Source organism: Vombatus ursinus, unplaced genomic scaffold (assembly GCF_900497805.2).
Source record: "Vombatus ursinus unplaced genomic scaffold, bare-nosed wombat genome assembly UNPS02014924.1, whole genome shotgun sequence".
NCBI lineage: Eukaryota > Metazoa > Chordata > Mammalia > Diprotodontia > Vombatidae > Vombatus > Vombatus ursinus.
In genome coordinates this window covers 2,342,502-2,367,782 of record NW_020954702.1, presented here as the reverse complement: position 1 = coordinate 2,367,782, position 25,281 = coordinate 2,342,502, and the positions used below count along the sequence as shown (strand labels likewise).

Here is a 25,281-nt window from a genome sequence, read left to right as displayed (position 1 = left end):
TTGAAGAATGACAGGAAAGTTAGGAGATAGAGATGAGAAAAGAGAACATTCCAGACATGGAGGAAAGCCAGAGAAAATTCCCAGAGTCAAGAGATGGAGTGTCCTGTTCATGGAATAGCAAGAAGGCCAATGTCATTGGATTGAAGAACACATGGCAAAGACAAGGGGGTGAGAGAGGGTGGTGTGAAGCATAAGAAGACTGGGAAGGTTGGGAGGGTTAGATGATGAAGGGCTTTGTACACTACTAGATTTTGTATTTGATTCTGGAGGTAAAATGGAACGACTGGAATATATTGAGTAGGAGGTGACATGGTTGGAAAATCACTTTGGCAGTTGAATGGAGGATTGGCTGGGGGACTTATGGAATGAGAATCATTAGCACAGAGATGATAATTAAATCCATGGAAGCTGACAAGATAATCAAGTGAATTAGTATAGAAGAAGATAAGAAAGCCCTGGATAGAGCTCTGTGGAACACCCACAGATGGTGAGCATGACCTGGCTGAGGAGCCACCAAAAGGAGAAATAGTATAGATTCAGATAGGTAGGAGAAGAACCAGGAGGGAGTGATATCCCAGAAACCCAGAAAGAAGAGAGTATCAGGAAGAAGAGGGTGATCACAGCATTAAAGGCTGCAGAGAGGTCAGGAAGAGCAAAGATTGAGAAAAGGCCATTGAATTTGGCAACTTAGAGATCATTAGTAACTTTGGAAAGAGCAGTTTTGGTAGAATGATCAGAAAGGAAGTCAAATTTTAGGAGGTCAAGAAGAGAATGAGAGGAAAGGAATTAGAGGCGTTTATTGTAGACAGTCTTCTCAAGGAATTTGGCCACAAAGAGCAAAAGAGATATATGATGATAGCAGGCAATGAAGGATCAAATGATTTTTTTTTTGAGGATGGGGGAAACATGGACATGTTTGTAGATAGTAGGAAAAGAGCCAGTAGATAGAGACTGAAGATAAATGAGAGTGGGAATGGCTAAGGGGCAGTCTGTTGGAAGAGATGGGATAGAATGGGAATGCTTTTGCAGGTAGAACGGTTTACCTTGGTAAAAAGTCTTCATGTAAGATAGGGGTAAAGGAGAAAGGGGGAAACAGTGGCAGGAGGCATCTGAGTGATAGATGAAGAGGAGAAGAGGAAGAACTTGACACACAGTCTCAATTTTTTCTGTAATATATGGGGCAAGGTTCTCAGCTGAGAGTGTCAGGGGAGAGGGAACCACGGGAGTTTTGAGAAGAAACAAAAAGGTTTGAAAGAGTGACCGTGGAAAGCAAGATAGTGAGTGTATTAGGAAGGTGTAAAGAATTGCCTAGAAGCAGTGAAGGCCCAGTTAAGACTGTAACATAAATTTGCAGTAGAGCTAGTCAGAATAGTTCTGTGATTTTCTTCATTTTTTATTTTTGGCATGTGTATAGGAGCAAATGGTTGGAATGATCCAAGGCTAAGGCAGGGAGCAATGAGAAATAGGGTAAGGGGGTCAGGGACTCCAGACTCTCAAGGCATAGTGTTGAACTGATTCACCAGAAGATCAAGATGGGGAAAAGAGGAGAGAGTAGCTAAAACAGGGGTGATAACCTGGGAGAAAACTAAAGGGTAGAGGGATTAGAGGTCACAATGTGAACAGAGTAGGGTTTGATAAGGGAAGGTGGAGGGAGAGGTAGAAAGCCAATAGGTTACAGTTAGATAAGGGGATTTCAGAGTTCTTGAATATCAAGGTGGTGCATTTGTGGGGGATGGCAAGATCAAGTATATGATCTTTGAGTTTAGCTGAGGGGAGGTAGAGGATTAGGTCATGGGAAACGAGTAGGATAAGGAACTGAATGGGTAAGGTGTTTGAGGGAATGTCATTATGTATAATGATGTGCCATATCATGAGGGCAGGAGTTGGAGAGGAGAGAAAAATTATGAGCAGGAATGAACTCATTGAGGAAGGAGGGGGAGTGTCCTAGGGGTCTGTAGAAAACTACCAGGATTTTCATTGGATGGAAGATGTGGGGGTATGGGCCTCAAAAGAAGAGAGGTAATTACTGAGTAGTGGAGGTAGGAGAAGAATCTGGAAGTGGCAAAGGAAGTGAATTGAGAGGAATGAATGAAAGTACAGTCAGTATTAGAAAAGGTGGTCAGAGGGGCTATGTATGAGAGTGAAGCTAAGTCTCAGTGATTGCTAGAAAATGGAAGGAGTGGGAAAGAAAATTTTAGACAAGGGCAAGTTTGGTGCCTATAGAACAGATATTCCTAAAGCCACAGTGGAAGGGGTAGGTAGCATTTGGTTGAGACATTAGGGTGGGTGGGTTGAGGGGGATGGGAATAAGGAATTAGATGGTAGGGGATAGGGAATGGGGTTTGGATAATGATATACAGCAGTTCAGAATCACTGGGATGTGTAGGGTATGACCAGGTGTGAGTATGTTAATCATTAAGTGGGAAGATGTCTTTCCTCTTCCCAGAGAAGGATGGTGATCAGGCAGGGGATAGTACAGCAGGAGACGTGAGTCAAACACATTTAGCAGAAGATGGAAATCCCGATCCCCGGTGATTTTCCTCAAGGGATTTGTAGCAGGAGATGGAAGATGCAGAGTTAGATGGTAGGTTGATCATCCTTTTAGCACCAGAGCAATAGGAGGCAGAAGAGGGAAATCTTGCCCTAGCTGTATGCTCCTTTCCTCTTACTCTGGCACCTACAATGTGCCAACGCACTGTGCTAAGTGCTGGGAAAACAAAGAAAAGCAAAAGACAGTCCCTACTCAAGGAATGCACAGTCTAAATGAGAGAGGGGGACAATATGCAAACAACTATGTATAAACAAGTTATATACAGGATAAATTGGAGACAATCAACAAAGAGAAAGCATTAGAATTTTAAGGGAGATCAGAAAAGCTGAGATCTTAGAAAGTGAGATCTTAGCTGGGATTTCAAGGAAGCCAGGGAAGCTAGAAAGTAGAGATGAGGAGGGAGAGCATTTCACACATGAGGGACAATCAGTGAAAATACTCCGAGTTGGAAGATGGAATTTCTTTTTCCTGGAACAGAAAGGAGACCATTGTCACTGAACTGAAGAGTGTATGGGTGGTGTAAAGTATAAGAAGACCAGAGAAATAGAAAGGGACCAGGTTATGAAGGTCTTTGAATGCCAAACAAGATTTTATATTTGACCCTAGAGGGGATAGGGAGGCATCGGAGTTTATTGAGAAAGGAGTTGACATGGTCAGAACTGTGGTCTAGGAAGATCACTTTAAAAGCTGAGTGAAGGATGGACTGGCATGGAAGAAACTTGTGTCAAGGAAACCAACCAGTAGGCTATTATGATGGTCCAGGCATGAGGTGATGAGAGCCTGAACCAGGGTGGCTGTAGAGTAGAGGAGAGAAGAGAATATATGTGATAGGTGTAATGAAGGCAAAATTGACAGGCTTTATAAAAGACTGGATATGGTGGGGAGGGGTGGAGAGAGAGAGACTGGAGAGTTATGAGCCTAGGGGACAGGGAAGATAGTGGCATCCTCAATAGTCACAGGAAAGTTAGGAGGAAGGGAGGGTTTAGGGGGAAAGGTGAGTTCAGTTTGGACATGTTGAGTTTAAGATGCCTGTTGGACAACCAGTACAAGATGTGCAGCAGGCAGTTGGAGATCTAAGTCTGAATTTTGGAAGAGAAGTAAGGGCTGGGTAAGAAAATTAAAATCATCAGTGTGCAGATGACAACTGAATCCTTGGGAACTGATGACATTACCAAGTGAAACAGTATAGAAGGAAAAAAAAAAAGAGGGCCCAGGACAGAGTCATATGGGACACTCATTTTTAGTGGGAATGACCTAAATGAAAATCCAGAAAAGGAGACTGAGAAGGAGTAATCAGATAGGTAGGAGGAGAACCAGGAGAGAGTAGTGTCCTGAAAACCTAGAGAGAAGAGAGTTATCAAGAACAGGATAATCAACAGCCTCAAATGCTGCAGAAAAAAGGGAAGGGTCGTGTGGGAGGTCTGAGAAGAGAAGAGAAGGTTTGAAATAGCTACCATGGGTAGTAGGACAGAGAATCAATTAGAGAAAAGTAAAAAAAAAAATGCCTTGCTACACTAAGGTCCTAGTTGAGATAACAATTTTTATTTTTTAAACTTTTTTTTTTAGGCAATTGGGGTTAAGGGACTTGCCCAGGGTCACATAGCTAGTAAGTGTCAAATATTTGGTCTGAGGCTGGATTTGAACTCAGGTCCTCCTGACTTCAGGGCCAGTGCTTTATCCACTGTACCACCTAGCTGCCCCGAGATAACAATTAAAAAAAATTAATTTAATTTATTTATTTTTAGTTTTCAACATTCACTTCTATGACCTTTTTAGTTTTAAATTTTCTCTACCTCCCTCTCTTCCCCTTCCCCAAGACAGCACGCAATCTGATATATGTTCTACGTATCATTCTTTTTTTTTTTTTTTTTTTGGCTTTTTGGTAAGGCAATCGGGGGTTAAGTGACCTGCCCAGGGTCACACAGCTAGTAAATGTTCAGTGTCTCAGTTTGGATTTGAACTCAGGTCCTCCTGATTCCAAGGCCTGAGCACTATCCACTGTACCACCTAGCTGCCCCATATCATTCTTATTAAACATATTTTCACATTAGTCATGTTGTAAAGAAGAATTAGAACCAATAGGAGGAACCACAAGAAAGAAAAAAACAAACCAGCAACAACAAAAAGAGACCAAATAGTATGCTCCGATCTGCATTCAGACTCCATAGTTCTTTCTCTGGATGTGGAGAGCATTTTCCATCATGAGTCTTTTGGAGTTGTCTTAGATCCCTGCATTGCTGAGAAAAGCCCAAGTCTGTCAAAGTTAGTCATCACACAATGTGGCTGTTGCTGTGTACAATGTTCTCCTAGTTCTGCTCACTTCACTCAGCCTCAGTTCATGTAAGTCTTTCCAGGTTTTTCTGAAGCCTGCCTGCTCATCATTTCTTATAGCACAGTAGTATTACATTACATTTATACAGCACAATTTGTTCAGCCATTCCCCAATTGATGGACATACCCTCAATTTCCAATTCTTGGCCACCACAAAAAGAGCTGCTATAAATATTTTTGTACACAGGAGTCCTTTTCCCATTTTTATGATCTCTTTGAGATACAGCTCTAGAAATGGTATTGCTGGGTCAAAGGGTATGCACATTTTTATAGCCCTTTGCGCATTGTTCCAAATTGCTCTCCTGAATGGTTGGAACAGTTCACAACTTCACCAACAATGCATTAGCATTCCAATTTTCCCACATCTTCTCCAGCATTTATCATTTTCCTGTTTTGTCATGCTAGCCAATTTGATAGGTGTAATGTGGTACCTACAAGTTGTTTTGATTTGCATTTTTCCAATGAATAGTGATTCTGAGCATTTTTTATATGATGAAATAACAATTTATACTAAAACTAGTTAGAATGATTGTGTAACTTCCTCTAGTTCTGTTCAATAGCACCTGAGTAAAAGTAGAAGAGGCAGAATAATATAGAATAATAAAGTGGGTAATAATACAGGATTGGGGATTGGCAAGGCATGAATAGTGATAGAACAAGGAGAAAAAAGGATGTAAGATTAGAGAACTGTGTATATTTGAACTGGCTTATTAAAGGAGTTTCATTAAGACTAGCAAGGAAGGAGAGTGTGGCTAGAGCAGGAGTGGACAAATGGAAAATTACTGAGGATTTGGAAAGATGTGAGGTCATGGTAAAGCTAAGAAGAATAGGTTTAGGAAGACTAAAGGATAAGGAGAAAAGGAATGATGGGAAATTATAATCAGATTAAGCAAGTTCAGCATTCTTGATCATGCAAATCAAATGGAGATGGATGATGGAAAGATCAAAGATGTGCCAATCCCTTTATGTAGCTGAGGTTGAGAGAAGTAGGTTGTGAAAGCTGAATAGACTAAGGAACTGAGAGGTAGTGGTGTTTGAGAAAACATATTTTGAATTCTCCTAGAATAAAGGTAGGAGTTGGAGGGAAGAGGAGGAATGACGGGGAGAGAAACTGTCAGGTACTGAACTCATTGAAAAGAAAGGAAGAATGTACTAGGGGCCAGTAGATAGCCCCTAAGATCTGAAATGGATGATAACTTTAGAAAAAGTGACCCAAGAAAGAGAAGGTTCAGTCAGAGTGATAGGAGCAGAGGGCTTGTAAGTGGCAAAAGGGAACATAATGGCAACATCAGGTTAGGCTGTTTTTTCCTTAAAAGAAAATGAAATGAACAAGACCCACAGATTAGATATTTTCTCTGGTTTCCATAAACTAAAAGCAAAAACAAAACAAAACAAACCCAACAATCAAATACTAAAACAAGAATCATGAAGAAGAGATAGAGCACATACAGGTGATTCTATAGGACAAGTTAGAAGTCCTTACAGGAATTAATACTGTAGAATGTTTATTCTTAAGGGTCCCACTCAGCAATACCCCACAAACTTCCATGTTCCAACAGAGCACATGAAACAACTCACAGGGCGATGCCTAGGACCCAAAGACAGATTCCTCTCCTACTGCAGAGATTCGGCTGGCAGGGTACATGCTACCCTGTTGAAAACAAGTAGCGGACACTCTGCCAAATAACATTGGGAGAGGGAGTCCAGAACCAGGCTTCCTTATGGGCTGGCCCCTAGGGAATGTCAAAGCTTCTGAAATTCTGCCTAGGACATCTAAATCCCACTCCCCTAAACCTACAAAAAGCAGAAGAAGCTAAGTCAACCCCACAAGAGAAGGAAGAGACGATAGGGGGCTAAGCCTTTTTGTAGTGTGCCTGGCACCATGTGAAGCACTTTTTACAAACATCATCTTATTTGATCCTCATAACAACCTTGAAAATTAGTTGCTATCTTTATCCCCATTTTACAGATGGGGAAATTGAGGCAAGGTGAGTCACAGAGCTAGTAGTTGTCTGAGGCTGTCTTTGAACTTCCTAACTACAGGCCCAGGACTCCATCCATTAAACCACCAGAAAGAAACAACAGGGAAGGAACAGGAGTAGGGGGACAGTATGAGTTAGCATGGTTCACTAGTCTACTTTGTTTCTTCTGTAGTTCAGTAGTCTACACACATGTGTAACAATAATAGCTAACAATTATTTAGCATTTTAATTTTTCAACCTTTTTCAATACTACGACTACAGGCAACTCGTGGGCTGTTGGATTCTGTGATGATACTGTAGCATCTACGCTGAGCTATCCCCCAGGATGCATTTGGACTTGCAATGATGGGTCTCTACAGGGTGGCTATTGCTTTGGGTTCCAAGAGTAACCCTATAGATGGCTACTATTATTACCATAGCTCACAAGGCCCCATCAGAGTATTTCCCATTGACAACAAGTAGACAATTAGGTTTTTCAATTAGGCATTTATTAAAATGGCACCATAAGAACAGTTGGTACAAAACATTCCCCCCAAAAGCCTGGGGTATGCTTTCTCACAAATATGCACGATTTCCTTGGGAAGAACGGACTCGGAGTAGAGAGGTAGTGAGGCACACACGTAGAATGCGCATGTCGCAAAGGGTAACTGACAGCTATGGGATCCAGAAAGCCTTGCACTTTTGTAGAGTCTTCACACATCGTTGCTGGGCTGAGAGAGAATCTAAAAGAAGTTTATCACTTAAGCTTCTTTAGCTTGTAAGAGCAAAAGGTGCTACGATGCTTAAGTTTTTGACACTGAAACACTTTTGCTAACAACTCTTGGTGATCATGGTAAACACAAGTTAGCAGAGAATTGGATCACAAGGTCACAGGCACAGAGATAGAAGGGACATGTGATGATGAATATTTGCCTCAGAGAATCCTCAGCAAAGAAGACAACTTACCATTTTTTCAATGATTGCCTGACCACATAATGACTCAGGAACAAATACTTTGATAAAAGAAAATTCAGTGTACTGTCATCCCACAACTTGTCCAAATAGGTGAAGAGGACTAAATCTAGTTAGTACTTTTTCTGCCTAAAATCTGAGTTGTAGAGATTCCCAGGGTACAGAAAACTCCCCACAGACAGCCTGAATCCTCCACAAATTCAAGTTTAGAGATTTAAGACTATATTTCTGATGAAGTAATTCAGGCACAGGGATAGAGTCATAGGACACTGAGATCTATTTTAACCTGTAACCAAACTAACCCATGATAGAGGAAACTGGAAAAGTGGTTACACATGTAGTCAGATAACAACACTAATGCAAGATGTTCCTTGCATGTAATTGCAGTGTTCACTGATACATATAGTAATTACAGCATATCAGTGTACCATAAACATATTTGCCAGTTACATGTAATTTTGTTATTTATCTATTTGCATATGCTATACTATTTATGTATGTTGTATTGTTATATAGAATTACTGACATAATAATACTCTGTTGTTGTTTTTGTTTTTTTTTTTCAGTGAGGCAATTGGGGTTAAGTGACTTGCGCAGGGTCACACAGCTAGTAAGTGTCAAGTGTTTGGTTTGAGGCTGGATTTGAACTCAGGTCCTCCTGACTTCAGGGCCAGTGCTCTATCCACTGTGCCACCTAGCTGCCCCAATAATACTCTGTTTTGATGATTATATATAATTATGCTTATTCAATTATAATTGTGTACCAGAGACATGCATATAATAGAATATTCATATAATTTACACTTGTAAGTCATTGAAAAGATACCCAGAATTTGGAACTATGGACATATATGCTCAAATGCATCCCAGTCAATTTTCAGGCATCAACAAATGTTTAACTAAGGGATGAATGTAAGTGAGGAGGGGAAAGGAAGGGAACACAAATTTATTAATTTGTGGCAGGTCTTGTGCTAAGTGCTTTACAAATAATATCTTGTTTGATCCTAACAACAACCTGGGAAGTAGAGTTATTATTATCCTATTTTTAAAATGAGAAAACTGAGGCATAAAGAGGTTAAGTGACTTGTCCAGGGTCACGTAGCTACTAAGTGTCTAAAGCTGGATTTGACCTCAGATCTTCCTGACTCTAGGCCAAGAACTCTATTCACCGCACCACCTAACTACCATAAAGGAGTTAATCTTTGAAAGTTCAAGAGATAAGTCACAGAAAAGGGAGCAAAAAGAAGGTAAAAAGTGAAAATTTTGGCCACTTATTTGAAATCTTTGTGAAATTCAAATAAGCCCTTTCAGCGAATTAGAAAGGGAGCAACTCAACAGGTTAAACAGAGAGATCTGGATCCCAGGTGGACCTTTAAAAGTCAGTCTAGGTAGAAGTAGGAGTAGAAGAAGAATACAGCTACTGATGATGTGTAGAAAACCCAGAAATAAAGAAGGGGAGAGAGTGAAATGTGGTATGGAAATAGGAAAATGTAAGCATGGAAAGAAGGGATTGCCACAAAGAAGGGAGTCAAAACTATGGGACTGAGGCTAGACAGAACAATCAAACAACATGAAAGCTGGGAGAGATTTTGTGCTACTGTACAGGGATATAAAGTATTCTAACAACCTGCCCCTCCTTACCCCTCTACTGGGAACAGTGAATCAAGAGGTATGACAGAAGGTACCACCAGTACTAGAAAGGATGGAAAAATGGCCAGGGATGAAGTGGCATCTGAAGAGAAGTCAGTTCTCTGTGAGTTCCATAAGACTGAAAGGTCCTTGAGAGTTAGAGATCTAAAATAAAAGGAAATTTGTCATTTATGGTATAGGAGTTCCAGGGGGCACAGCAGAAGGGGTAAGCAGACCTGGACTGAGCGGGGTAGGGTTCCAGTAGAGCTGAATGAAAGAACATGCAGGGGCAACTAGGTGGCACAGTGGATAGAGCACTGGCCCTGAAGTCAGGAGGACCTGAGTTCAAATCCAGTCTCAGACCAAACACTTGACATTTACTAGCTGTGTGACCCTGAGTAAGTCACTTAACCCCAACTGCCTAAAAGAAACCCAAAACAAACGAAAGAACATGCAACAGGAGTTTCAGTTGGGAATGTTTAACTCTTAAGCAATTGAAGACTTAGTATCACTTTAATTAGAAGAGGAAGAGGAGATGAGAGTTTGCTAACCTCTGGGGAATGTATCCAGACCTAGTATCATTAGATAGGAGCAGTTATCAAAGGTATGTAGAACGTAGATAAGTAGAATATTCCAGGTCTTGACATGGTCACTGTCACAAACCTAGTTCATTCCCTCATCAACTGGACTATTGTCTCAGCCTTTCACAATCCATACTTCACACAACTGCCAAATGATCTCATTGAACAGATCTGATCATGTCATCTTCATGTTCAAAAGCTATCAGTGGTTCTCTATTGCTTCTAGGAAAAAAAAACAAAAAACTTTTCAACCTGGCATTTGAGAACCACCACAGTCTAGCTATAATCCATCTACCTTTCCTCACTTTACACTGCCTTCATGGACTCTGTGTTTTAGCCAAAGTGGACTTCTAGCCATGCCTGTGTTTTTGACATGTCATCTCCTATCTACACATATCTAGCAGAAGTCATTCATCATCATGCCCGGAATGGCTTTTTCCATCTTCTGTCTTTCAAAATCCTTATCTTCTTTCAAGTCTCCCCTAATATTGCTAGAGCAAATTTTCTAACCAAGTAATGTCTTCTTCACTCCCCACCTTGTATTATACTTATTCTGTGAAATATTCCATCCACCCACCGTCCCAGTCGAATCTAAACACCTTGAGGGCAGAGACTAGATAATTTTTATCTTAAACTAGTGCCTAAAACATAGTAGGGGTTTAATAGATGGTTGGTGAATTGAAATGAATTCTATCACAAAAGCTAAGTCAATATAGTTGTCATTATAATTTATAATTTAGTATAATGCATATAAAGGGGATAATAATCATGGAGATGTTAACAGAATGCAAAGCAATATGTGTATATATATATGTGTGTGTGTGTGTGTGTGTGTGTATGGCAAAAGAACAAACATAATACACATACCAATAAATACAGACAGTCTTATAATTTTACCTTGGACTCCCCTTCTATGATAATAGTACTCTTCTTCCTTGGTGACTTGAATGTCAACTTTGAAGAATGGCTTAGTTGTTGAATGGCAGCTTCTGCAACTGGATCAGAATCATTCAACCCCAACAATGCTGTAGAGGGGAAGAGTATGTTGATTTCATCAGGATCCTGGATCTTTTGGAATTTTGTTCATTTGAAAGCATAATGAAAGTTCTCATTATAATGTTAAAGTGAAGTACTTATTTCCCATTATAAGAGATATTAAACCATTTCCATGGTAAGACAGAATTATCATAAAAAAAACTTATGACAGTTAAAATCATTAATATCATCAAATAAAAAAAATATAGTAATACTTTTTAAACTTCTGATCTTATCAACCCTAAAAACTAGTCATCAACATGGTTCTTTAACAATACTTTAATGAATAATAAATCCATGATATAACACATATGGGTATGGCAGATACTTGATTTAAGAGACTACAATCCATCCACTTTTTTCTCATCTTCATGGTATTTGAAAAAATAAAAGGGTAGTAATGACATGTTGGTCATGTTTCTAACTTTAATTTTAGCTTTTCCACATCTGAACCAAGTATTAGCCATACTACCAAGCTTATCTTTTTCATCCAACTAGACTAAGTCCTTCATTCTGTATCATGACTGCCCCCCTCCCCAACATGTTATTACTTAGTAGGGAAGAACAGCTGGATAAAGAACAAATCAAATGAAACCATGAGAAAAAAAAGAATCTTGGCGACATTACCTGTATCTGAAGAGGAGAAATCACTGTGGTAAGAAATTGCTTGGACCATGATATCCTTTTCAATGACTTTGACTTTAATAGGAGTTTTCACAGAAAAATCTGCTAAGAAAATATCTATGTTATAAATGACAATCAAATGATTATTCAAATCAGCAATTATACTTAATTAAAGCCATCTGCTAATGTCAATTAAAATTTACACAACTGATAAAGGCAAAAGTTTGACCTCAAGAACTTTTTAATGTTATCTCTTTATAAATTATTCTTTTTGTTTACTCTCAATTTGACCACAGTAAAAAATGGGATTGCTAAAAACCTAATATAATAAAAAACTGTAAACAATAGTTTGAAGCATTTTAATTATACTTAGAATTCTTCATTTATATTTAGGATTCTAGTACAATATAGCATGTTTTTGCTGACATACTTCATTTTTCCATATGTGAATAATAGATTTCTGCTATAGACTCAAGTAAAAAATATCAGTCAATAAAATTAAGAATAGCTATGTTTTAAGGATTGCTGGCTGGATTTGAAAATACCCACCATGCCCAAGTATAGATGTATATTACTGGCACACATTTTCCTTAAGAGAAAGAAATTGATTTAATAGATTAATTCAATAGATTTAATTTTACTTGTTAAATTTTTCCCAATTCAATTTTTGGAATTACTCTGCCACTCACACTTTAAAACGTGAAATGTTTGTAATTAAACTTGGAATAAATAACAAATCAGTAAATAACTACATACAGTATAGGATTATACCTTATTTACAAATATTTGGCCAACCAAATACTTGTTTCATAAAGTTCATACCTGTCAAGGTACCTGATGAGATTGCTAACAAGGATACAAACAGGAGACATAGTCTAAACAACAGTTTACTATACTCTAGAGCTTTACAGTAAGAATAAAAATAATAGCAATATTTACATAGTACCTTCTATGGCCCACGTACTGAGCTAAACTCTTTACAAATATGCTCTCATTTGCACACAAAGTATATATATATAAAAAAAGCACTTTCCTCACAGTACTCTGTGCAGTACATGAATTTATTATCTCCATTTTTATAATCCCCCAGTCATCTCACCAGCCGTCTTATCTCTAGGTCAAAGTTTCCACAGTGTATTTAATTCCTAGCCTGAGGAGAGTGCCCTAATTAATCACCACCCCACTTGGCTCACTATTTCAGGTAGGTCTCAGTCATACTTCACTTCACTTTCTACTCCTCAGCCAGCTGGGGAACAAACCTCCTTATACCCTCTCTCATCCCACACTATGCCTATGCCTATGGATCAGCCTTGGGAATGGACTTGTGTTTCATTGCTATAGGATTTCTAACCCTAACCCTAGTGAAGAAACTTCCTTTGCCAAAGCAAAAAATGAAGGAGTCAGGATCAAAATCTAGGTCTTCAAAGAAATATTGAAACGCTAACCTCAAAACTTCAGAGAAGAGGCATAGATTTTCATTTTTCTCACCAGAATTCAATGCAGGAAATCTACCCACATCCAGTCCAGGATTTGTTTTCATTGTAGTTATAGAAGTAACCATCAGGGCACCACTAGTAGTCCCACAGGGTATCACAGTTTGGTCTTTTTCTGTCTTTGCAGAAGTAACAGGAGGAGGAATTTTCCATGATTTTGGTTCATTTGGTTCTATGTAAAAGAACTAGAAAAGAAATGTTCAAGTTTTTCCACTTTTCCAAATAAAATAAGTGATGATTGAACATTAAAACGCTTAAGTATCAATGAATTAATTATAGATTTTTTCCACTTAAAAATTAACTATCTAAAGCTTTTCTGTGAGATAATACTCAAATAGAGAAGCTAAGAAATAAAAAAGGACATATTAAGGCACTCTACTCAGAGTAAATGGACACCATTGAACTGAAAAGGGTCACTCTCCTGGAGGATACAACAAAACCCAAAGAGAGAGAAATACCTAAAATTAAATTTTAAAAAACACGTGAAGATTATTCAATTTAGTTCACTGCCTTCAGGATGGTAGTATCAACACTTTAAAATGAAGTAAAGGAAGCTGAAAAAATTAAAGGATTTGCCCATATGTCACACAGTTACTGTTGGACTAGAATTCTTATTTCTGCTATCTGTAGGGCCCCCAAAGTAGAGTGGAGGTAACAAGTTCCCCATTACTTCAAGCAGAAGCCAGATAAAGAACTGTTGTAAGTGTTTTAGAAGTGGATTTATGCTCAGACATGCACTGGGCTCTATTAATCTCTGTGGATCCTTCTAATTTTGAGAGTCATGAATTCAAGTCCCCTCATTCCTAGTATGATAATGTTATTTGGCACTAGGTCAGTTCAGATTTTTGGAAAACTAATCAAAAACAACCGATTCCTATATCTTGCCTTCCAGAGGTCCCTTGAATCTCTAAAGTCATCCATGCCTGGGATAGCTCCAGGATGGATCAAGTCCAAAGATAAATCTAACCAAGGGACCCCTAGGAAAATGCTGGAATCAACATTATAGCTGTTTAAAATATTTATATACCTGAAGGTTTCAGTAATTCATGGTTCTTCCCACCCTACTCTCATCAAAATGGGCCTCTTTAAAAAAAAAAAAAGACATATCACTATTGATTAGAGAAATGCTAATTAAAAACACTAAAATACCACGTCATACCTACCAGATTGGCTAACATGATAGAAAAAGAAAATGACAAATGCTGGAGGGGATGTGAAAAATAAGTACATTAATGAACTGTTGGTGGAGTTGTGAAGTTGTCTAACCATTATGGAGAATAATTTGGAACTATGCCCAAAGGGCTATAAAGTTGCATGTACCTTTTGACTCAGCAATACCACCACAAGATCTGTATCCAAAGAGATCAAAGTTAAAAGAAAAGGACCGATATACACAAAAATATTTACAGTAGCTCTTTTTGTGGTGGCAAAGAATTGGAATCAATTGAGGAATGGCCGAACAAATTGCAGTATATAAATGTGATGAAATACTATTGTGCTATAAGAAATGATGAGCAAGATGGTTTCAGAAAAACCTGGGAAGGCTTACCTGAACTAATGCAAAGTGAAGTAAGCAGAACCAGGAGAACATTGTACACAGTAACAGCAATATTGTAACAATGATCAATTGTGAAAGACTTAACTGTTCTAATCAATACGATAGAAGAGAATTCCAAAGGACCCATGATAAAAAATGCTATCCACCTCCAGAAAGAGAACTGATTAACTCTGAATGTGGATTGAAGCATACTTTTTTTTTCCACATTCTTTTTTTTTTTTGGCTCCAGGTAGGGGGGAAAGGGCAAGATAACATGGCTAATTGGGAAATAGCATTTTGTACAACCTCACATGTTTAATTGATATATTGCTTGCCTCTTCAACAAGTGTGTTGAAATAATACTTGAGGGAGTAAGAGAAAATTTGTAACTCTCCCCATCCCCCTAAAATATGCATAGTGTTACCATTTAATCCTGTCAAAACTTCCCTTGAAGAATCATATATGTATAGGGAGCTCCATTATCCCACTAAATCTTTCTTAGGTAAAAACACCTCTTTCTAATGCAATTAAAATTATTCATTTTACTTCCTGTGATCCTCTTGTTTGGTCATGAACTCTTCCCCTATTCAGACCTAACAGGTAATTTTTTACATTCTCAGTTAATTTGCTTATGATATCACCCTTTATATCTACATCATGTATCCATTATGACTTTATCTTGGTGTACAATGTGAGATGTTTGTCTATACCTAGTTTCAGTCAGAATGCTTTCTAGTTTTTGTAGCAGTTTTTATTGAATAATAAATTTTTGCCTCCAAAGCTTCGATCTTTGGGTTTATCAAATACTAGATTACTGTGGTCATTTATATTTATATATTATGTACTTCATCTTTTCTAGTAATCAACTACTCTATTTCATATCTAGTATCAGACTGTTTGATGATTTCTACTTTGTAGGATACATTGAGATCTGGTATTGTTAGGCCACCTTCACTTTAAAAAAAAAATTGATTCCCTTAATATTCTTAATTTTTTGTTCTTTCAGATGATTTTTTTTTTCCTAGATCCATAAAATAGTTCTTTGGTAGTTTGATTGGTACAGCACTGAATAAATAAATTAATTTAGGTAGTAATGTCAATTTTATTATGTTGGCTTATCCTACCCATGAGCAATTAATATTTCCATAGTTGTTTAGACCTGTCTTTATTTGTATGAAAAGTGTTTTGTAATTGTATTCATATAGTTCCAGTGTGTATCCTGGCAAGTGGGCTCCCAAATATTTTATACTGTCTATAGTTATTTTAAATAGAATCTCGGATTTTGTTGGTAATATAGAGAAATGTTAATGATTTATGTGGATTTCTTTTATATCTTGCAACTTTGCTAAATTTGTTGTTTTGACTAGTTTTTTAGTTGATTCTCTAGGATTCTCTAAGTAGAACATCACATCTTGTAGAAAAAGCTATAGTTTTATTTCTCCATTGCCTATTCTTATTCCTTCAGTATCTTTTTCTTGCCTTAATACTAGTTAGCATTTCTAATAATATTAATAATTGTGATGATAATGGACATCCTTGCTTCACCTCTGATCTTATTGGAAAGACTTCTAGTTTTTCCCCATTACAGATAATGCTTGCCTTTGGTTTTTAGACAGATCTCACTGGAAAGACTTCTAGTTTATCCCCATTACAGGCAATGCTTGCTCTTGGTTTTAGATAGATATTACTTATCATTTTAAGAAAAGCTCCACTCATTCCTTTGCTTTCTAGTGTTTTGTTTTCTTCTTCTTTTTAAAAAAATCATATTAAGTGTTTATCGATTTTATTGGGGTTTTTTTCATAAAGCCAGCTCCCAGTTTTATTTGTTAGTTAAATGGTTGTTTTTTTGTTTCTTTTACTTTCAATTTTATTAATCTCTCTTTTGGGGCAGCTAGGTGGCACAGTGGATAGAGCAGCAGCCCTGGATTCAGGAGGACCTGAGTTCAAATGTGGCCTCAGACACATAACACTTACTAGCTGTGTGATCTTGGGCAAGTCATTTAACCCCATTGCCTAGCCACCCCCCCAAAAATCTCTCCTTTGGTTTTCCAGATTTCTATTTTGGTGTTTAATTGGGGATTTTTTATTGTTCTTTTTTAGTGTTTTTAGTTGCATGGCCAATACATTGATCTACTCTTTCTCTCTTTTATTTTACTTCCTGTAACTGTTTAGAGATATTAAAGTTTTCCTAAGTCCTGCTTATGCTGATTTGGTGTGAGTTATCTCATTGTATCATTCTCTTTAATTAAATTATTGATTGTTTTTTCTATGATTTGTTCTTTGACTGACTCATTCTTTAGGATTAGATTATTTAGTTTCCAATTAATTTTTAATCTATTTTTCCATGGCCCTTTATTGAATGTAACATTAATTGCATTATGATCTGAAAAGGGTACACTCACTATTTTTGCATTTGTTTATGAGGTTTTTATGCTCTAATACATGGTCAGTTTTTGTAAAGGTGTCAAGCAAAGCAGAAGAAAAAGATATACTCCTTTCTATTCCCATTTAATTTTTTTCCAGAGGTCTATCTTATCTAACTTTTCTAAAATTCATCTCCTTAACTTCTTTCTTATTTATTTTATGGTTAGAGTTATCTAGTTCCGAGAGAGGTAAATTGAGGTTCTAGTACAGTTAATTCTTCCTGTATTTCACTTAACTTTTCCTTTAAGAATTTGGATGCTATGCCATTTGATGCATATGTTTAGTACTGATATCATTTCATTGTCTATGGTACCTTTCAGCAAAATGTAGTTTCCCTGATTACATTGTTTAACTAGGTCTGTTTTTGCTTTTGCTTTGTCTGAGATCATGATTGTTATTTCTGCCTTTTTTACTTCAGCTGAAGCATTGATAGATTTTTTTCCAGCATATTGTTTCAATTGTTTGTCTTTCTGTTTCAAGCATGTTTCTTATAAATAACATATTTTTAGATTCTGGTTCTAATTCATTCTTTTATCTGCTTCCAATTTATGGGTGAGTTCATCCCATTCACAGTTATGGTTTCTAACTGTGTATTTGCCTGCATCTTATTCTCTTCTGTTTATCCTTTCCTTTTTTTTTTTTTTACCCTGTCCCTCCTCAAAAGTCTGTTTGACTATTTCACATTTTCTTATTTTCTTTTCATTCTTTTGACTTTGTTTTATTGTTCCTGATGTCTCATGGAGTAATTGGCTTCCACTTGACCAATTCTAATTCTTAAGCAGTTATTTTTTTCAGTGAGGTGTTGTACCTCTTTTACCAGTTGGCCGATTCTGTTTTTTAAGGAGTTATTTTCTTCAGTATTTTTTTTTCGCCTTTTTGACCAAACTGTTAATTCTCCTTTCATAATTTTCTTGCATTGCTTTCATTTCTTTTCCTAATTTTTCCTGTGCAACTTTTATTTGGTTTTTAAAATAATATATTTTTTTTGCACTTTTAAAAATCTCTTTCTTTAGCTCTTCTAGGAATTCTGGTTGGGTTTGTGTCCAATCTGAATTTTTCTTTGAGCTTTTGTCTAAAGATGTTTGCATGTCATTGTTTTCTTCTGAGTTTTTTCTTGAGCTTCCCTGTCACCACAGCAATTTTTAATGGACAGTTTCTTTTTTTTATTATTTGATCATTTTTCCAGTCTATTTCTTGACTTTGGACTTTATATTAAAGCTGGGCTCTGGTCTCCTGGGGGTGGGGTTGGAGGGTGACTGTTACAAACTTCAGATTTTTTTGCCTTGTTGTTTTCACAATTATTTCTATGGGTCTGTAAGTTTTCAGTGCTTCCAAGGTGGTGTGATCTGGGGAGAGATATGGTCACTGTTTTCCTGGTCTGCACTCTGGTCCTTACCCAGTTAAAAGTCCCTGTTCTCTGGTGACCACAACTCCTCTCCATCTTGGAACTGTGACCCAGAACTGGATAATGGGCAATGGAGTTGCCAAATGGTGCCCAGTGCTACCACAGAGGTCCTGTGTAATCTCTTCTAGACCAGATGTACAGCTGCTGCTGCTTCTGTGACCTCTAAGACTGAGAGCTGGTATTGTCACCATACTGTGCTCCTAATCAGCCCCCACCCCAGTGCCAAAGACCTCTCCTTTTGACTTTCTAAGATTTACTGGGTGAGAAAATATCCCACCTCACAGCTTTAGACTTAGATTTGACACATCATTTTAAAGTTGTTTAGAGGAGAATGTTGAGCAAGCTCAACTAAAAAGCTCCCTTTAGTCTGCCATCTTGGCTCCTCCTACAAGGACATATCGTGATTGAATCAATAAGTCCCAGGGAACTAGGTGTGCAATTAAAGTGACTGGGTGAAGGCTCATGCATCCCTTGAGGAACTTTCATAAGATGAAGAGGTATCTGAGAAACAGAGATTCTAAGGTTCTGGCTATGGAGAGGAAGGAGTGAGGACATCCAGCACTAAGCTGGAAAGAACTTATTGCCCAGGGATAACCGGCAAAAGATAGGACTGAACTGTGGCAGAAAAAGGGGCAATGGAGGAGGACCATCAATCCTTCAGGTTATCCTGGAGCAGAAGACTGAGCTGATGTCACTGGTTTTATTCACTTACTCAAGCACTGTGGGAAGTTCTTAAAATTTTTCTTCTTTCCTCCAACCCAGATACTATAATATAATCTGTTGTTTTATTACTGAAACTCAAATTTTGCTTCAACCACAAACAGGCCAGGAGTTAGAGATAAAATATAAATGTAAATTAAAGCAGAGAGTCAAACTTTTGCCTAAATGCTGATAATTTTTTTTTTCTAACAGGAGGCTCAAAACAATTGTGATTGAATTTATAACTTTTGGTCTAAAGTAAACTCTCTAAAGCCAGCAGAGGCAGGAACTATGTGGACCTGAGGGCTTAAAACAAACTAATTATCATAACAGTGATAAATCTGTATTACAGAAATATGTTAATAGATATGTTTATTTTTTTATCTGAAACTTCTGAGAAAGTATCTCTACAGAATTGCTTCTTTAAGAGGCAATGGCAGGGGCAGCTAGATGGCACAGGGGATAGAGCTACGGCCTTGGAATCAGGAGGACTTGAGTTCAAATCTGGCCTCAGACACTTGACACTTAACTAGGTGTATGACCCTGTGCAAGTCCCTTTACCCTGATTGCCTAGCAAAAACAAAAACAAAAAACAAAGAGGCAATGACAAAATAAAATTTTCATTAGTTTCAGGTGGTTCTCACTGATTATTTAAAATGAATCTAAATGACTATTTATTTATTTTTATATTTCATTATATGACTATATATGTATATTTAAAATAATATCAGTTACCCTTTTCACTGAATTTATACAGATAATATACATATAATACAGGTAGAGAATAAAGTGACACCTGGTTCAAACTTGATTGTTTAGTATATTTATAAGGCTGAAAACTGAACTTGGTGTAGGAAAGAAAAAATGTGTAAGACAGTAGAAATGGCCAAATGAGATGGAATAACAAAAAAAATTCGTTCAGTAGACAACTGAAATATTACTATGTGTGGTAGGAGCAAAATATCTTACTAAAAATACTTTTTCCTAAGGCCCTGCCCCCATTCAAGACAACTATTTTTTTCCTTAATAGGTATTGAAACTCTTCTCCAAAATTAAATAGTGAGGGGCAGCTAGCTCTGGCCTTGGAGTCAGGAGGACCTGAGTTCAAATCCAGCCTCAGACACTTGACACTAGCTGCGAGACCCTGAGCAAGCCACTTAACCCCAATTGTCTCACCAAAAAACAAAACAAAACAAAACAAAAAATTAAAAAGTGAAATGGAGTTGTAAGAAGCAGTGTGGTAAGCTCTCCACACTGATCTAGAAAATGTACCGGATACCGTCCTAATGAGGAAATCCAGAAAAACGCAGTCATTTGTCCAGCCCAGATTGCCCTCGGCCTTCTGACACCGAAGAAGGATTGAACCAGGAACGTGTCATTAAGGGACCACTCTAGCACCCAAGAAGAGGCTGAGCACCAGAGTGACAGGAGGTCCCAGATCCATATCGGGATATCCCCAGACCTACACCAGGACTATGAAGGGAACAGATGTAAATTAGAAGACTTGTCACTCCCTATTCAGTACATGGTCACAGATCCAGGGCTGAGTGAGGACGCCTGTGCAGAGGACCTGTGTCTCCAGGTCGGGGGTTGGGGGTGGAGACTTGGGCTTTGTATGGAGAAAGGAAGAAGTTTAGAAGTTCACAGTAGCAGTGGTATAGCTCAGAGGAAGCTCTAACTTCCAGCGTCTAGCCCAGCCCTCAAGGCATGACTAAGACAGGAAACCCAGACCAAAGCAGGGTTGGGGGTGGGGTCTACAATTCTGCCGCTCTGAACCAATAGAGCATTCCAGCTGGCTGATAAGAGTGGAACACAGCAGCAGTCTACTCTACAGCAGCCAAACCCAGGCCAGGAGCTTGCTGAACTCAGCCCAGGGAGGGAGAGCAATCAGACTCTGCCCTCCATCAGACCACTTTGGAAGCACTAAAAGTTTGAAGGTCTCCAGACTGTCCTTGAGATACTAGAATAATATAACATTCAACACCTCAAGAAAGCAGCAATATGACTGGTCGCCAGGCCACATCTCTAGAAGTGAGCTTTAATATCAAGTCAAGAATTAGGCCGAACGAGCGAAAAAACAAAATAAGAACCCCAGCATACTGAGTGATTCTGGTAGCAGGGATGCTCAACACACATACAGGGATAAAGAAAATGCTTCCAAAACAACTGTAAGCGACGCCTCAGAGAAAAACCCAGCTTGGGCACAAACTCAACTAGAATTCCTGGAGGAGATGAATTAAGAGACTTTTTTTAAAGTTTAAAATGTTTTTTAATAAATGAAACAAGTGTGCTTAAGGAAAAAAAAATGGAAAAGAAAGGAGGGAGGTAGAAGAAAGAATTGGAAAGGAATTTAACAGGTCGATACAAGAGGTACAAAACCTTGCCCAAGCAACAAACAGCTTGAAAATTAGAATCAATAAAATGGAAGCTAATGGGGGCAGCTAGGTGGCGCAGTGGATATAGCACCGGCCCTAGAGACAGGAGGACGTCAGTTCAAATCCGGCCTCAGACACATAACACTTACGAGCTGTGTGACCCTGGGCAAGTCACTTAACCCTATTGCCTAGCCAAAACAAAACAAAACAAATGGAAGTTAATGACTTTATGAGGCAACAGGAAATATTAAAATGAAGTCAAAAGGCTAAAAAAGTAGAAGAATATGTAAAGTATATCATAACAAAATCAACTGACCTGGAAAACAAATCAAGATGAAAAAATTTAAGAATCATTGAACTATCTGAACACCATGAGCAAAAAAAACAACTTCTAGATATCATATTTCAAGAAATCTTAAAAGAAAACTGCCCAAATCTTTTAGATCTAGAGGGCAAAGTGAAAATAGAAAGAATCCACCAATCACTTACTGGAAAAACAAACAAAAACACAAAAACAAACAAAAACTCCCAAGAACATCATAGCCAAAACTCAAAGCTTTTAAGCGAAAGAAAAATTACTGCAAGCAGTCAGAAATAAAAAATTCAAGAACTGAGAAAACATAGTCAAAATCACACTTGATGTCATAACCACCATTACAAAAGGGCAGAGAGCTTAAAATATGATATTCTTGAAGGCAAAGGTTATAAGCTTACAGTCAAGAATAACTTACACAGCAAAACTGAGTATAATGACACATGGGAAAAATGAATTTTTAATGAAATAAAGGACATGCAAGCATTCCTGATGAAAGTACCAGAGCTGTAGAGAAAGTTCAAATACAGGAACGAAGAGACTTATAAAAAGGTAAACATCAGTGAACAATGATAAAGGACTAAACAAGGATAAACTGCTAACATTCAAATATGGGGAAATGATACAGTGTCCCCTCTGAACCCTATCATCATCAAGGTTGAAAGATGGAGTCCAACTAGACAAGACCTGGGACAGGTTCTGTTATATCTTGATGAACTTAAGAAAAGAATGGAAAGAGAAAAGAGGAATACCTTTGGGGTAGGGGGAAGGGAAAGGAAGGTTAAGGAAAAATTATCTCACATAATTGGGATGCATGAATAGATATCTACATAAACAAGGTGAGGAAAAAAAGGAGTGGCTGACATTTGAACCTTACTCTCAGCTGAACTGGTCAAAAGAAGGAAGAATACACACACACACACACACACACACACACACACACACACTCACACACAGAGGCAAAAATGTATTCACTCAACAAGGAAATATCAGGGAAAGGGTGAAAGGAGGAAAGGATTTGGGTAGATTAAAGGAGAGATTAGTCCTAAGCAAACAAACTCTAAGTATGTTCAAAAATATTTGTAGCTGGGGCAGCTAGGTGGAACAGTGGATAGAGCACCAGCCCTGAGTCAGGAGGATCTGAGTTCAAATCTGGCCTCAGACACATAACACTCACTAGCTGTGTGACTCTGGGCAAGTCACTTAACCCCAATTGCCTCACCAAAAAAAAAAAAATATATATATATATATATATATATATATATTTGGAGCTCTACCAGCATCTCTGATAAAGGCGTCATTTCTAAAATATATAGAGAATTGAGTCAAATTTATAAGAATACAAGTCATTCCCCAATTGATAAATGGTCAAAGGATATGAACAGGCAGTTTTCAGAGGAAGAAATTAAAGCTATCCATAGTCATATGAAAAAATGCTCTAAATCACTATTAACTAGAGAAATGCAAATCAAAATAACTCTGAAGTACCACATCAGATTGGCCAACATGACAAAATAGGAAAATGATAAATGCTGAAGATGTGGGAAAATTAGAACACTAATGCATTGTTGGTGGAGTTGTGAATTGTTCCAACCATTCTGGAGAGCAATTTGGAATTATGCCCAAAGGGCTATAAAATTGTGCATACCCAGCAATACCATTTCTAGAGCTGTATCCCAAAGAGATCATAAAAATGGGAAAAGGACCCATAGGTACAAAAATATTTATAGCAGCTCTTTTTGTGGTGGCAAAGAATTGTAATCTGAGGGGATGCCCATAAATTGGGTAATGGATAAACAAGTTATGATATATAAATATGATGGAACACTACTGTGCTTCACTCATCAACATAATGATTACCAATCAGGATTCTGGAAGACCAATGATGAAACATGCTACCCATCTCTTTATAAAGAGGTGAAGGATTAAGAATATAGAATGAGACAAATTTTGGGGGGACATAGACAGTGTGGAAATATGCTGTGATTGATTATCCATGTTTCTAATGGGTTTTGTTTTTCTAGTATTCTCAATGTGGAGGGAGGGGTTAGAGTGGGAGGGCATGAAGGAGGATCCTGACTGATGAAAACAAATTTTATATAAATATATGTGTATTTATACATATATACACATAAATGTACGTACACATGTACATGTATACATGCATGCACATGTATAAATACATATATATATATATACACATATAAGACTTAACTGGTCCAGGGGGTTAAGACTTCAACCACTGACACAGCTTCCTAATGGCTTAAATACAAAAGCCAGTGTACAGGGAATGAGGAGCTCCTCTCCAGTGATGTCAACATCACTGCACCATCATGGCAAATGCAGAGGCAGGGAGGCTGTGCAGAATTAAATCAATGCTGTATCCTTGCTGAATATCTTTTTTATCCTATAGTTAAATAAATTACCTCTTGTTAACCATTAGATGGGAGTATCTAATTTTGTTCCATTCCTGACCCTGAAACACCTAGATAGATTGGGTTAACACTAGGATTATAGTAAACCCTATGTAAGCTATTTAACAATGGCAATGTAAATTAATGTCTCTAAATCTGTTTCCTCAACAGAAAATGGAGAAAATACCACCAGTTGGATCTATCTCATAGGGTTATTATAATGCTCAAAAAAGAATATATGTCAAGCACTTTGCAAATATTAGAGTGCTAGATAAAAGTCAATTTTTAAATAACCAAATGTATACTGTTACATAATTTATTCTAAGAAAATAAGAATGGAGATCTGATATTAATAAATGGAAGGTAATACAAGCCCATAATATGAAACAGACAGGATAAATCCAGGTCTAGCTATTAAAAAGACAAAAATGTCAAACCTCTGCGGTGATAGATCCCAACACAATGCGATTACAGCTGTACCCACTGTTCAGAACAAAGCATTGTGGTCCAGAAGGCTTTTTCTTGAATACATCTATAGGAACAGTTGCCAAACCAAAGAATAAACCTAAAATAAAATAGAAAAGGTAGTGTACCAAAATAGAAAAATAACTGGTTTCAAGTCCTGGCTCTTACACATACTGTCTATGTGACTGGGAAAATCACAATTTCTCAGCCCCAGTTAACCATCCAAAATGCTTAAGTTACAGAACAATCACTGACTTGTAGAAAGAGTTTTCCATACTGATGAAATCATAGGTATGGACCAAATGACATCAAACTCCAAATATGTGGAAAATTAATAAGAACAAAGAAAGGTTCATATCATATTCAAGTTACAATTTTGAAAGCTGCTATTAAAATATGCACCAAAAACACTAAGAAAAAAGCCTGATGCAAATAAACCTATATACAGGGTGCAAGAAAAATTATTTTAGAC

General features: G+C 37.6%; 1 protein-coding gene across 1 annotated transcript in view; it reads right to left on the bottom strand.

Annotated features, from left to right (window-relative positions):
• Positions 1–7,352: 7,352 nt before the first annotated feature.
• C2CD2 (C2 calcium dependent domain containing 2) overlaps positions 7,353–25,281 on the bottom strand; it is an 81,945-nt gene continuing 64,016 nt past the window's right edge. Inside the window, exons 10-14 of the mRNA XM_027843600.1 lie at positions 24,782–24,909; positions 13,173–13,362; positions 11,688–11,786; positions 10,923–11,050; positions 7,353–7,586 (exon numbers count right to left, since the gene is read on the bottom strand). Of these exons, the coding sequence (XP_027699401.1) occupies positions 7,557–7,586; positions 10,923–11,050; positions 11,688–11,786; positions 13,173–13,362; positions 24,782–24,909 (575 nt within the window). The 3' untranslated portion in view covers positions 7,353–7,556. The remainder of the gene's footprint in view (positions 7,587–10,922; positions 11,051–11,687; positions 11,787–13,172; positions 13,363–24,781; positions 24,910–25,281) is intronic.